The sequence below is a fragment of the Protopterus annectens genome, chromosome 11.part0 (genome assembly GCF_019279795.1).
Source record: "Protopterus annectens isolate FY-2018-M chromosome 11.part0, PAN1.0, whole genome shotgun sequence".
Classification (NCBI taxonomy): domain Eukaryota; kingdom Metazoa; phylum Chordata; order Ceratodontiformes; family Protopteridae; genus Protopterus; species Protopterus annectens.
In genome coordinates, this window is record NC_056745.1 from 408320869 (window position 1) to 408336414 (window position 15546).

The 15546-nt window shown below is 38.4% G+C and overlaps 1 protein-coding gene across 3 annotated transcripts in view; it reads left to right on the plus strand.

Moving 5' to 3' along the window:
* The window catches only part of CCDC87 (coiled-coil domain containing 87), a 1578580-nt gene that overhangs the window by 1370865 nt on the left and 192169 nt on the right, over positions 1-15546 (plus strand). For all 3 annotated transcript variants that reach the window (XM_044087903.1, XM_044087902.1, XM_044087904.1), the window contains exon 20: positions 5397-5539. In XM_044087903.1, coding sequence (XP_043943838.1) covers positions 5397-5539 — 143 coding nt within the window. The remainder of the gene's footprint in view (positions 1-5396; positions 5540-15546) is intronic.

The following is a 15546-nucleotide window of genomic DNA, read 5'->3' on the forward strand; positions in this document are numbered from 1 at the left end:
TTTAAATACTTCTTTAAAATAACTTGGCATGGATATCACATTACTATCTTTAAACATAAATGGATTAAATAATCCAAATAAACGATCTAACTTACTAAGATATTTAAAAATAAATAGAACCCAATTAATCTTTTTACAGGAAACTAATTTCAAAATTAATGATAATTTTAGTTGGAATCCAAGTGATTATATGACCTTAGCATACTCTAAATTTAAATCTAAGAAAAGGGGAGTAATAATCTTATGGAGAAATAATTCCCTAAACCCTGAAATGGTATATAAATATATTGATAGCGAAGGGCTTATAGCTATAGTCATACTGAAGTTGAATAATAGGTTATGGACATTAGCTAACTTATACTGGTTTCCTGGTATTGGGACAGGAATAGTTAAAAAACATGTAGACCAAATCATAAACATTTCCAGAGGGAATATAATAATAGGAAAGGATTTTAATTGTCTAACTGACACTTCTCAAACTACCAACAAAAAATCTTCACGTTTAACAGCTACTGCAAAAATACTAAAAAAAATGGACGGAGTCATTAAAATTGATAGATACCTTTAATGTTATTGATAATAACTTCTTGTCATTCCCTCATCAAGATTATAGGTTTGGTACTCGAACCAGAATAGACAAACTTTTTATATCACAAGATCTTCAATCCAGAATTACTTCTTTTTCAATAATCCCATGCCCTTTATCAGATCACAATTCACTAGTTCTTAAAGTACAAGTAGACTTTAAACCACTAACATTCCTTTCTAGAATACCTTCATACATTACAAAAATTAAAGAATTTAAACAATGGTTAGTGAAAGAACTAAATTTCTATCTAGACATAAACTATAATTCGGAAGTAAATATAGTAATGGTATGGGATTCATTGAAAGCTTATATTTATGGAAATGCGATTGGCTGGTATAAAAATAAACTCAAAGAATGGGAATCTGAATTACAAGAATTACACAGGAAACTCACATTATATAAATAAAAAAAAATCACTCTAATACAATTGAGAACAAGAAGGAAATAGAAGAACTAAATAAAAGATATATATTGATATTTTAAGTCATAAAACTAATTTAGCCATAGAATGGTTAAAAATAAAAGCTTATGCTACTTCTCCGAAACACCTACATAACTTATCTGTTAAAGTCAAAATGCAATCCATATCCAATTCTATTGTTAATATTCTTCATGAAGAAAGACATAAGAAGGTCTCAGAAATAGGAGATATATTAGACCCATTCAAATCTTATTACAGTAATCATTATAAAGATACATATAATACAATTGACCATTCCTTGTTAGGAAATATGATCTCTAATATTAAATCAATACCTGATAGTTTACAAAGATATTTACAAAAACCTATTGCACTCAAAGAAGTCACAAATAAAATTAAAGACAGTAAATCTGGTAAATCTCCTGGAATGGATGGTTTAATTTGAGAAATTTACAAATGATTTCCCAAAAATATAATCACCTTGCTACATAAGACATTAATTGAGATTCAAACCCATGCAATTATCCCCCCTTCATGGAAATACTCTCTAATTATACCCATTTTAAAGGAAAACAAGGATGCCGGCCTTTGCAGCTCATATAGGCCAATTTCACTATTAAATAATGATTATAAAATGTTTATGTCCATCCTGGTAAATAGAATACAAAATCAATTAAATGAAATCATTAACAATGACCAGACTGGATTTATTCAGAATAGACATACACATGATAACATTAAAAGAATATTGACTTTAAAAGATTATCTAAATAAAAAAATATAGAAGCCTTGATAATAGGACTGGATATTAAAAAAGCATTTGATTCCTTAAATTGGGACTATCTAATTAAAATTCTTGAAGCTTATGAATTCCTGCTTTCCTTTATCACATTTATTAAAAAAGTATATGAAAATAATTTAGCCTATGTCAAATTAGGACCCTTTACTTCAGAACCTATACAAATTATGAAAGGTACTAAACAGGGATGCCCAATGTCTCCCATTTTATTTGCACTGGCTATCGAACTATTGGCTATACTAATACAAAACAATCCAAAGATAAAAGGACTAAATATATTCGACCAATATTACTCTAAGGTCATGCTCTTTGCTGATGATGTACGTCTCACTCTATTGAACTCAAAAGAGGCCTTAGATGAACTAGATATTCTATTACAGAAATTTTATAAGATTTCAGGTCTTTGCTGTAATAATCAAAAGTTTAAATATCTATTATTAAATAAAAAAAGGACATACAAGTAGATAAGAATAGTATTATAGGAATGCAAGCTACAAAAATAAAATACCTAGGGATAGATCTATATGATAATATACAAGATATAATACAAAATAATTATAAACGGATCATTGACATAATAGATTCTCTAGTGAATAAATATAATAATCTGTTTCTAGTCTTTGAAGATAGACTCCAATTGATTAAAATGGTTCTTCTCCCTAAAATTTTATATATAGTCCAAGCTATTTTGTTAATTCCAGAGAGATCTTATCTTAAGAAAATAACATCAACACTACTAAGATTCTTATGGAACCCTAAAAGAAACAGAATTGCTTATGCGCATCATATAAGACAATGGGATCAGGGAGGAATAAATTTCCCAGACATTGAATCATATATAAATGCTACATTACTCAAAACTGTGATTGAATGGATTAACCCTAATTACACATCCAACTGGAAAAAATTACATACAACGATTCTATTAAATGAAAATAAACTTACTAAAAATATTACTATTATAGATACGGATAATATACCATTTAAACATCATAGGTATAAATGACGAGAACAGAAGATTGTACTAAGGAAATTATAACTTAGAACCTTATACCTTACATCTTGTGGTAAATGTTCTAAAACTCTTAAGGTGATAATCCTGAGATACTGCTGAATTACAGACCTCCAATGACTTAGAAAACTTAAGTTGCCAAATACAATTAAAGATCATTGAAAATTTGTGATTAGATTATTCCATTTGTAATAGTTTATTCAAATTTGAATAAAAAGTAATAATTCTGGATCATTTATGTTTTAGGCCATGTTATTATAAGATCTAATAATTTCCAGGAATTTTTGGGCAGACACCTCTCCAAAAATTAGGACCATAATATTCTTATTTTATTAATAAAAATGGGATAAGCTGTCATTAAAAATATTGTTTCTGCAGAAGAGATATTTAGATCTGGCCATACTTTTAATACATTTTGCATGTTGATATATTTGCCTTCCAACTGAGCCAAGGCAATGTATTTGGAATGTACCAAGAAAGTCTATCCCAAAAATTGATCTCCACAAGGGCAGATGTAGATTTGTTAATAAACATTAACTTTGTATTTTCTTTAATCATGTAGTGACTGTAACTTGTTGGACAGTTTTAATAGTCTAAAAAGGCACATCAATGAAGTAGTAATGTTTTCCAAAATCAGAAGTAAATTGCCTACATAAGCAAAAACTTTAATTGCTGAATTTTTAATAATAGGGGGAATTATTTCAGGATCTCGCTGAATCTTGTTGATAATGAGGTTAATTGCCAAAAGGCCATCCCTGTCTTCCTCTTGAATTTTGAATTTTTATATCAGTTTAACAGTTATGTATACTTAAGTAATATTTAGAATTAAGAAAAAAATATGCAGAGATTATATTTTCCATTTTTCAGGAATACAACTATAATATATTATATAAAAAGGAAACTCCCTTTAATTAAATTAAAACCTTTTTCAGTGTCAAGAGAACAGAAGGCTACCCATGATTTTACTCAGTTTTTGTTGTTTTTACAACACAAAATGATTGCTTGTAACAACTGAATTAGTACAGGCATTGAACTTTTGGGTACAAAACCAAATGGTTATGGAAAAATGTGACATAAGATTTGTTTTAATAGTTCCCGATTGAAATATTTAGCTGGAATTTTATAATCTGAATTTAACAACAAAATGGGTCTATAATTAAAGAACAGCATTGCATCCCTACCTCAAGCATCTGGCACTCTCAAGCAACCGGCAACAAAAATCGAAGAAATACAGCACAATTTTCATGTGTGCACTTTCTGCCCCCCCCCCCCCCACACACACACACACAGAAACATAGCTTACGTTTTTAGAGTTTTAGAGTTTTGAAAAGGAAGATAGGAATACATTTCCTCTCTCCTCAACCTGAGAACAAGTCAAACCAAATAGTATAGGATACAGTATTAGTCAGGCCTATTTTTAATACTAACTCTTAAGCAACCAGAAACTACAGTTATCCACCATGTAGCAATCCCCATGAGTGCCGGTTAACTGAGAGTTTACTGTATAAGAATTATTGTAGATAATGAGAAATAGCTGTCAACTCCAGAAGGACAGTCAGTCAAACATATAAAAAGTTTAATAATGGAGCAAAAGGGTCAGAAACATTTTTTTATAAAATTCTATAAGTGGATGCTCTGGACTTGATGCTTTTTTATTTTTAAAAGATAAAATGATTGATAGTTTCATTTGAGGGAATATAAAAAAGTAGGAGTAACCATCTTTTGAATAGCATGATGAACAATTCTTGCCTTCATTGTGGGCAAAGCATAAGAAAAAAACAGTAAACCGACTAAAATAAGCAAGCAGTCATTCTAAGTAAACTAGGAAAAATACATTTTAAATGGAACAAAGCCAAGCTGCACAAATAGGTTCCAGAGGTTTACATGTGTCTACATGTGTGCATAATAGATAGATGGATAGACAGACAGATAGATAGATAGATAGATAGATAGATAGATAGATAGATAGATAGATAGATAGATAGATAGATAGATAGATGATAGAATAATATTTTTACTAGTGACAGTGGCACAGCAGGTACCACACTTACTTTTGGTGCTGAAAAACCATAAGGCTGTGGGTTATATTCCCACTCCAGTTGGTTTAATTGTTGGCACTGCAGTACAGTATGTTTGTCTATTTCTTTACTGCTAATTTAATAAAAGTGCGAAAAAGGGTAGCACTTTCAATGAATTGTGATCAGTCTGTTATTTCAGTTGCTAAGGTCTCAACCGTTTGAGCCAGAACCATATATACATAATTGCATATTACTATATCTGCCTCTCTGCACCTATATCTGTCTAATTGTTTCTGATCCTGTGTAAATGTTTGCACCTGAAAGTTAATATTGCTAACTAAAAAGATAAGTTTAGAACATATTCTCACAGTTTGACACAAATGATTAAGACTATGAGATTTTAACAAGTTTCATCTTGTATTGAATTTGATTTATTCTGCTGCAACTGTAAAGCACAGCAGAAAAAGTAGAAATCAACTGAAGTGAAGGGAAATGAAAAAAAATCATGGGTCTTTCTAGTAACTTGGTATTATCCTTATCTGAACACTTTGTTGCAGGCTACCAGGGAACTTCAAGAGCACGAATGGCTGAATCAGAAGAGAGACAGAAAATGCATACAGAGATTTCAACGTTGGAAATTAAGGTGCTTCAGGTATTACAGAAAATTAAAGAGCGATTCCAAGATACTGTCACGTTTCAAGTAAGTAAAAGGGAATTTAGTGGCTTCATACATCTGGCTGTAAGAAAAATGTAGTGTTGTAATAAATTAAATATATTGCAAAGCTACACAAATACATTCAAGAGGTCTGTGTATATGTGTGGCTATATAAACAGACACACACACACACACACACACACACACACACACTACTTTTATTATTTCATTCCCACCTGAGTCATACAGTTATGGAAATACTGAAACTTTCCAGGATGCAGTTATATTGCATATATTTACATGAAAGTAATGCACAGTCTAAAATTCTGTTCTGCATTCTGAATAGCTGTGCTGTTGAGATATATTTTTCTATATTACAATGTTGCAACATTGTAAATATAACCACTCAACTCCCACTTCATCCACATAGCTTCCACACTTACTTGATTGAATTTGGCTACATGTTCAGGTGGCAGTGCCACACCATCCCTATTTTTGACTCATCTTGCCCCAAACATGCAGTCAAGTTTGAGGGTGAGTGGCAGTCCATGTGAGTTGCCTAACACATGACTTTCTGTCTATGAGACTGTGGTCTGAGAACAGCCAGGAATCAGGCTATCATTCTTCTTCTTCTTCTTTCGGCTTTTCCCGGTTAGGGGTCGCCACAGCGGATCATCTGTCCACTCATGATTGGCAGTGAAGGTTTACAGTGTCGAGTTGCCAGCCCGGCACCCAACCTTCCACAGAAGGCACACACATGCACGCACACACTTATGCCTAGGGCCAATTTAGAGTGTCCAATCTACCTACAGCATGTCTTTGGGATGTGGGAGGAAACCGAAGCACCCGGAAGAAACCCATGCGACCACAGGGAGGACATGCAGACTCCGCACAGAAGGCATCCCAGCTGAGGATTGAACCGGAGAACCTCTTGCTGTGAGACAAATCAGGCTATCATTGTTGATACCTATTTCTTTTGCTTTTTCGTCTTCCCGATTAAATAAAAAGTATTAATATAGATAACCAGATATTCCTATTTTCTCTTCTGGCTGTTTTGGCCTTGTCAGCACCTTTACTAGTTACTTAATAGTTCTATTTTACCACTGATGGTAATTGTCACTCTACCCTCACCTTTGACTGGGTATTTCTTAGTTAACATTGCTGGTATTTTTATTCTTACTGTAAATTTGAAAGTTCTGCTGTTGTTGTTGTTGTTTTGAGCTTGGAATTGTTTTTTTCATCATGGTGGATAAATCAGCTGGCTTTAAAAAAATTGTTTCTTGTGGCCATAAAATGTTAAATACCAACACTCATAGTATATTTCTCTATTACTTTGGGGCAGCTCATTTGGAGGAGGATTGTGCCATCTGTATGTCCTTTGGCCATCTGGTTGTTGCCGAGTGCCATATTAATCGCGCTCTAAAGGGTCTTATTCCCCAATCATCTACTTCATCTGCTTTTGGACTGTCCTTATCTGGGAAGAAGCTCTCAGATACGCAAAAAGGGGACAAGAGTGAGAAATCAAAAGAAAAGCATAAGGAAACTATCTCCTGACTGCTCTCCTTCTTTGTTTCCTACTTCAGCTCCTCCAGTTAAGCTTGTTAAGACATTGGATCTGCCTGCTACTTCCGATAAATCCTCTTCTCTTCCAGAACTCCCTCTCATAGGCTGCAGAGATTTTCCCTGAAGCCTGTTTCTTCCACATTACATTCTCCTTTCTTGCAGGAGTTACCCATTTCCAAGGCTTCTAGACATCTTCCTTCTTCAAGTCTACCAGAAGCCCATATTCCTATGTGGGCAAAATGATGAGGGATTTCCTAGCACTCAAATTTGTTTGAGGTTCTTCCAATTTGCCTATAACTGCTTCTACTCTAATGTGTTCTCCTGCATCCGATATTATGGATCCAAGTTTTCCTGGCTCATCCATATTGGATCTGAAGGTTTGGAATTCTTCGACTCAGGCATCTTCCCTGATCCAACCAGCCCTGATTTTGTCTGATCCTGATGGATCTCAGAGCTGAAGCTTCAGCAGTGAGCCTCTGGGTAGGGGTTCAACTCTGAAATTTTTGGAACCATCTCTTCCTTTTGGAGCATTAGCATTAAACAGCTTGGCTCCAACTTCCGTCTCAAAGCAGGGCCAGGGAGATACTCTTAGCCACCCTGATACAGTAACTTCAGCTCCTGCTAGATTGGTTTTGCATTCCCTTTGGTCTATGCCTTTGAGGCAGTAGAGAGAGCACTCTCCATATCAGGAGTTCAGACATACTTGCTCACCTCAGATCTGCCAGCTGTAAAACTTTCAGACCTGGGTCCTGAGCCTCCTCATTCTGTTCCATTGGGGTAGCCAGTTCACACTATTCTTGAGTCAGTCCTCATTCAGGGCTCCTCTCAGACTTCTTAGTCTTTATCGGAACCCCCCCCCCCCCCCCATGGAAGATCCTCTGAAGCATAAGTGTAAAAGGAGGCACTTTGACTACACACAGAAGTCTTTAACAGAAGATACAGATTTTGCTGAAAGGGTGAGTCAGAAAAGAGACTGGTCTTCCAAAGACTCTTCACAGGAAGAATCCATTTTCCTTCAGGCTTTTAGCTGTGACTGAGCTACTTCCTGAATAGTATCCCCAGCGGATGAGATGATTGACTTGATCTCTTGGTACATGTAGAAGAAACCGAATGTGGCTGAACCAGTTCCCAAGAAACCAGATAAGCACTTAGTCTTCACTAAAGACTGTGCTCATTGGAACAAAGGCCCAGTAATGGATGCCATGGTAGTAGTGGCAGCCACTAAAAAGAAGCTTGCAGAGCAAAGTTCATCTGTCCACCCTCCTTATAGAGAGTCTAAGGCTCTGGACAGATATGGGAAGCAGGTATATGCATCAGCGACCTTTGCTGTCAGGTCACTGAATTACCTGGCCCATATGGCGAGGTTTCAGAGAAACTTTACAAACTAACTTTCCAAGTCTGTGTATGGGTCCATGTCTGCAGAAGACAGGAAACGTATAGAATCACAGCTGGCCACCCTGCAATCCCTTTCAAACACTGCCATGTGATTTGTTTTCAGTGCTATGGAGGGTGACTCTAGAGCAGCAGACACAGGCATTATGGTATGGAGGCATGCCTGGATGCAGTTGTGTGAGTTTTCCAGAACCTTTCAAGACGTCTTTTGTCAGTGCTGCCTTTAATTGATCCACCCTACTTGTCCCAAAGATCAAGGACACTCACTAGGAGCAATTAAGATGGGAAATGTCTTTCTGCCATAGGTATACAGTTTTTGATCCCCCAGAAGACTTTTTCTAGAAACCAGTAAGGGGGGGGGGGGTAAGAAAATGTGGTTCTGTAAATCCCTATGTTTTTTCCCAAGATTCTTCTGGAAAAGAGACGGGGTATTCTAATGGCAGATGTTGACCTCAAGGCAGAGGTCGTCTGCAGAATCAAGGCTTTAGACGTTCTTTCACCAAAATGCCTTATCAGCACTCCTTAGTTCCCCAGCTGCCACACTCCGGAGGCAGTCATAGGGATGCTTACAGTCATTGCCAGAGGCTGTTATATTCCCTTTCTTTATCCACCCCCAACAACAGAAAAACACCCCAACATTCCGACTTCACAAATAAAAGCAGCAGCACTAGAAATTAAAAAGCTGCTGACAGAAAGAGTCATCCAAAAGGTCCCACCAGACCACCAAGGATTTGGAACTTAGTCGAGATTATTTCTGGTGCCAAAAAATAAGGGCAACCTCAGGCCTATCCTGGATCTAAGCTATCTAAATCAATTTGTCAAACACTTTAAGTTCTGAATGGTCACAGTTCAGTCCATTCTACTTCTCCTACGAAAGGACAATTGGATGTGCTCAGTAGACCTTCAGGATGCATAATATCACATCAAAATAGAAACATGATCCATATTAAGGCTTGATTGGTATAGTGGGAGAACTTCTGCTAAGTAATAAACAAAGCTCATTTATCAGGAGCTGGTCATCATTTTATGATGATGCTAGAGACATTGAGAGATTTTGCAAACATCTAAAGCCATCCTTGGCAAGACAAATGAAATTAAGTACCATTTTGCACTTCCTTTAATTGTTTTCCTTCTACTATGAAAGATTTCTGTGCTATTTATTGTTTTCTGCACATCTTTAAAGTTTAAAAGTTGCATTTTCTAAGAGCTTTAAGGGCTGCTATTCTGCATTTAAATACATTGTATTCAGTGATTTTAACTAATTTTAAGCATCTGTTTGTGGTTCTTTAACACCTGGGCTCCAAACCAGTCAATTTACATTAAGAGGGTCAAAGTCTGCACATTTTTGGCAGAAGAGGACTTATTTCACCTATACAAGCTTGGAATTGCTGGTAGAAAGCTCATTGTGCACTTACCTGATTGGCTGTAGAGCATAGTTAGTGTAAAACTGTCTTTTTTGTATATAAGCCTTGCATTTATGCAAAGCTGCTCTTCATGCAGTGGCAGTTAGTGGGGCCTGTTATAGACGCAATCACCAACAGCTGAAATTTCCTTGTAAAAACTATCTCAGAACTTTACCACAGTCTCGCGCTACTCACGGGGCAACTAGTTTGCACCATGAGCATAAACTCATTTAGTTAGGACTATTTAGGTCTACATTACATTATGACAGCATCTAGGACTATCACTGCTCAAAAAGCATCTGGTGTTGGGCAGCTTTGCTGGATAGGTTAGCTGTAGATTACATCAAAGCAAGCACCCATACGTCATCTGATTACAAACACCCTCCACTCCTGTCCCTTGCAAAGTACACATTAGGACCTGCAACCACGAATAGGCACTTTCCTACTATCTCTGCATCTAGTTTGATAGACATGGGCATCCTGAAGCAGTGTAGCAATTGCTTTATGTACAGTGAAACTCACATTCAGACACAAAAAACAACAAACAAGTTGTCAGCAGCACACACACACACACACACACACACACACACACACACACACACACAGGCGCACACACACACACACACACACACACACACACACACACACACACACACACACACACACACACACACACACACCGATCACCAGACACACTCACACACACACACATATACACACACACCAATCACCAGACCCCCCACACACACACACACACATCAATCACCACACACACAAAGGACCAGATACATAGATCCACATATGCAGAGACGCTTGCATGTAACTTACCCAATCCTCAAAGGCATCTCAGGCGCAGTACTCAGAAACTCTGCATACACGCAAACGACAGTTTGCCATCACAACACATAAACTGCATCTCATTGTGTCTCAACTACCAAGCTCATAAGGCAAAACACGCCACAACCCAATATTTTGGTCATAGGAGACTCCATTGTGAGATACACAGACATCCTTATCAAAATGGCTAAGGAGAAGGTTATAGTTAGTTGCCTGTCAGGAGCCAGGATCCACCAGATCTCACAAGCACTCAGGTCACTTACCCCAAAATACCAGTATGACCCGACGGTGTAAACCCTGGCTCAAGAAGGTTGCCACTGTTGAAGTGACACCCTGACCCCATGTGCAAAATGGCAAAAAGGGGTTGAGGATGGATGGATGGATGGATAGTCCTTGTGGGTGTGAATGACCTGAGATGTATCTCCTTGGACTATATGAAGAGAGACATGATTGAACTCTCAGAATATGTGTTATAAGCAGGTATGAGCCTAGCATTGAGCAGCATTATACCATTTCCAAGGGTGATGCCACAATATGAACAGAAAATTATTTACTTTAACTAGGTGCCCAATACTTGTCAGCCTGGGAGTACATGGTTGACAGGCCACACTGCTTTGCCAAGGATGGTCATTCATCTGTCACCTCATCACTAGGCTTTTGGATATTGGCCAAAACATTATCCACCCCATAGTGCCTTTTTTAGGCATTACCAAACAGACAAACCTTCCAACATAGCAAAGGCTACTCAGGGCAAGCTAAAGGTGTTACTGCTCAGTGATAGGAATCTCAACAAGAAACTGCACTTCCTTGAAGCACTCCTTACCCTGGAGAATGCTGACATCTGTGCAGTTACTGAAACATGGGTCAGAGTCACAGAAAGTATTCCGGCTGTGCATGGCTATAATACTTTCCATGCATTCTGACCACAAACTGAACATGAAAGAGCAAAAGGCGGAGGTGTATCTGTCTACATATAGGATAAGCAGACTTCAAAGCTGGTCAAACAGTATGTCATGCTTGAGCTACTTCATGTTCAACTAACCATGGAAAAATCCATTACCATATTCTTGCTAGCTACAGGTCCCCCACCATGAACCATGAAACTCATTCATCATACCTGAAGTTACTTGCATGACACACCATCCAGCCACATACTATTCTCATGGATGTTTTTAACTAACTCCCCATTAACTGGGAGGCATACATGGCCATGAATATGCAAGCCCAAAGATTTCTTGACTTTGTCAACTCAAATACTCTGGGGCAGCTAGTCTACACCCCCCCCACTAGGTGTACAAATATCCTAGATCTGGTACTCACAGATATGAGTGAGAGCTGCCCCCCCCCCCCCACAATTGTGATGTAAGATCAGATCGATCACAAAGTGGTCTCCCTTGAAATAATGGTCAAACTAGACCCTCCACATCTAACTCAAATAACTTAAAGAACTTTTCTAAGGCAAACTGACCCCTTTTAAATGATGGCATAGCTAGTTTCCAAGCTCTCCCAAACAGAGAAAACATAGAAGCCTATGCATTGGCATACAAAAAAGCCCTGTATGACCATATAAACAACTGCATAGAAATGGCAGTATTGGACTGAAATAAGCCCAGGTCAAACTGCAAAAACAAGCCACCTTAGTGGACCCCTGGTATTAATAGGTTGTACAACAAAAGAAAGAAAATCTTGTCGAGATGTACGAGGGAATGTCAACAACAGAACAAAAAGTCCTCTATAAGTCTAAATAAACAAATAAGGAAACTAGTCAAGACTCTGAAAGCTGACTTTGAGGCAAAAATAGCCTCCATAGCTAAGGATAACCATAAGGCATTTTTCAGTTAAATCCACAGTCTTAAGTGCAACAACCAACAATGTGCAGAATTAGTTGTGGACAGTATCAACCATACTCAGCCAGAAGGTATTGCAAATCTTCTGACTGATAACTTCAGCTCAAATTTTGTCTCCCCATCACCTCCAGTTTCCCCTCAAAAAATACCCTCCACTGCTCCTCCAACCATTATCACTAAAGAACAGGTTGCCACTCTGCTCTCTAAAGCTTTGGCATTGGAGCCCAACGACATACCAGGTTGCCTCTTAAACAGCTTAAATCAGGACCTATCAGGCCCACTGGGATCTCTATTTAACCACAGCCTGTGGACTGGCTTTGTCCAGACAGAGTGGAGGACAGCAACAGTCATCCTTCTGCACAAAGGGGGACCATCAAATGACCCGGGTAATTTACAGACCCATAAGTTTGACTAGTCTTATATGTAAGGCCATGGAAAAATAATCATGGACCTGATAAACATTGACATAGAAAACCTTCAAACACTGGACCCAACCCAGTTTGGCTTTGTCAAAAGCAGGTCATGCCTACTAAATCTGGTAGACTTTTTTGAAAAAGCCACTAAGGCCATGGATTAGGGTAAAACAGTACATACAGCCTACCCTGACCTGGCCAGGGCATTTGACACAATTCCACACTCAGGTACAGTATTATAAATAAATTCACAAAATTGGGCATAAATACATACATCACCAGATGGACAGCCAATTGGCTCAAGGACAGGACACGTGGTTAAAGTGTGTGAATCCATATCCAACAATATGCCAGTTACTAGTGGTATGCCACAGAGCTTAGTGCTAGGACCACTCCTGTTCACAATATACTTATCTGAAGTCAAGGCTAATGTGGAAGTCCTCTCAATGACAAAGTTTGCTGATGACTGCAAGCATCCATTGAATCCCCAAGAGATGCAGATATCCTTCAGGAGGGTCTAAATCAGAGAAACAACTGGTGCTATAGCCATGGCCTAATATTAAATCAGAAAAAATGAATTATCATACCCTTTGAGAAGTCAAATACCCCTGCAATGTAGACTCAGAGGTGTGAGATCTAGGTACACAGACAAACAGTAACCTGAACTTTGACCGCCGTGTGTCCACAGTAGCGAGGAACTCATTCTGTGTGGCCAAGCTTATAAGTAAAGTGTGGCATCCAGATCCAAAAAAGTTATAGTCCAACTGTACTCAGCCCTCATTAGACCAATAATCGAGTACAATACGCCATATGGCATGTACTTGACTAGGCAATTACCACAGATGGAGAGACCCCAGAGGTACCTCACAAAGAAAATACAGGGTGTAAACAACATGCCCTATGTGGATAAACTAAAAGCCTTATCCCTTTACTCTGTTTCCTACTGACTATTAAGGAGTGACTTATGCCTAACCCACAAGACACTCATAAATCCAGCCCTGATGGAGCTGCTACACATCCACAAGACAAACAGCATGCGGGTCAGATGATCTAGGGATCTAAACCTAATTAGTAACTCAAACAAAACATGCTAAAGAGACATATATGTGTCACAGAAGTTAATCCTTTTTTTGGACTAAGGTATTTATTTATGTTAAACAGAGCCCTTCCATAGCCTTCTTCAAATGCAATTGGATCAATAGATGGGGAATCACGAATTCATACATGAGGTAGCTCCTATATCTCTTATGGACTGGGGCAATCTTTAAAATACTCACGGCATATGCACAAACCTATGCCATCTTCTTGCCCCTAGTTGGCCACATATTTGCTAAAATCCAATTATACTAGCTAGGCTTATAAAGGCTGTTAAACTGTTCCTATGAACCTATGAAGAAGGTTTCTCTGCTTCTGGATGGGAGCTAGTCATTTCTAATTCAGAACCTTCCATTTGGCCTCACCACAGCCCCCTGGGTATTCAACAGATGCATTTCAGTGGTTGAAGCTCATCTCAGTGTGCTAGGGTTCTGGGTTTTCCCTTGTCTGGATGACTGTCTCCTCATCGTTCCTACCAGGCACCGTCTAGTCAGGGCCAGAGATTATTTTCTTCAGCTTTGATCCAGACTAGGGATTGCAGTGAATTATGACAAATCTCAGCTCTCCCCAACACAAGCCCTGGAGTTCATAGGTGCACACTTATGCACTACTTCTCAAATAGTAAAACTACCACAGACCACTTTATCTACATTACAGTATCAGGCCGTATAGCTGCTCTCCATTCAAACCCCTCCAGCCAAGACAGTGTTAAAACTTCTGAGTTCAATGGCAGCTTCCATTACCCAAGTTCCTCTGGTAAGCCTCTATATGAGGGTATTACAGTGGATGCTTGCTGTTCAATGGTTCATCAGGCATCAGTCTATGACCTTTTCAGTACACTTTATCAACATCTGCAGAGAACATGTAACTTGGTGGATCCAGTCATTGGAAGTGTCCCAAGGCTGTCCTTTTGTCCCTCCATTAACCAAAGCCATGGTGACCATGGATTCTTTTCTGATGGGAGGGGCATTACATGGAGAAGATGGTCCAAGACATGTGCTCCCCTTTGGAGGTCAATCTTCACATTAGTGTGCAGGAGATGAGGGCAGTCCTACTAGCATTGCAGGCATTTGAGGATGTCCTCTCTCTAGGGGTGATGTCTATAAAGACAAACAATATTTTGGTGGTCTGGTACATCAACATCTTACCCCTTGTGTTGAGAAGCAATCCTTATTGCCCTTTTCTGGCTTTGACAGGTGTTGTACCCCTTCCTCTGGCCTCTCTTGACACACCCTCCTTGGGGGCTGGCCCCTCATCAATATTCTGTCGCAACTGTCCAGAAAGCTTTATCCAAGCATTCGCATACTGAAATTGACAGCATGGTTTCTCCACTTCCAGTGATGGCTATGTAGTCCCCCCCCCCCCCCAAGTAGTATGCATTCTTACATCTTTTCAGAAAACTTCAACAAGAAAATGTAGAAAAGTAAATGGAAAATTGTATTTGGTCTTCTAAGAGACACTTAGACTCTTTTTCAGCCCCCAATGTCAGCTACATAGAAGTC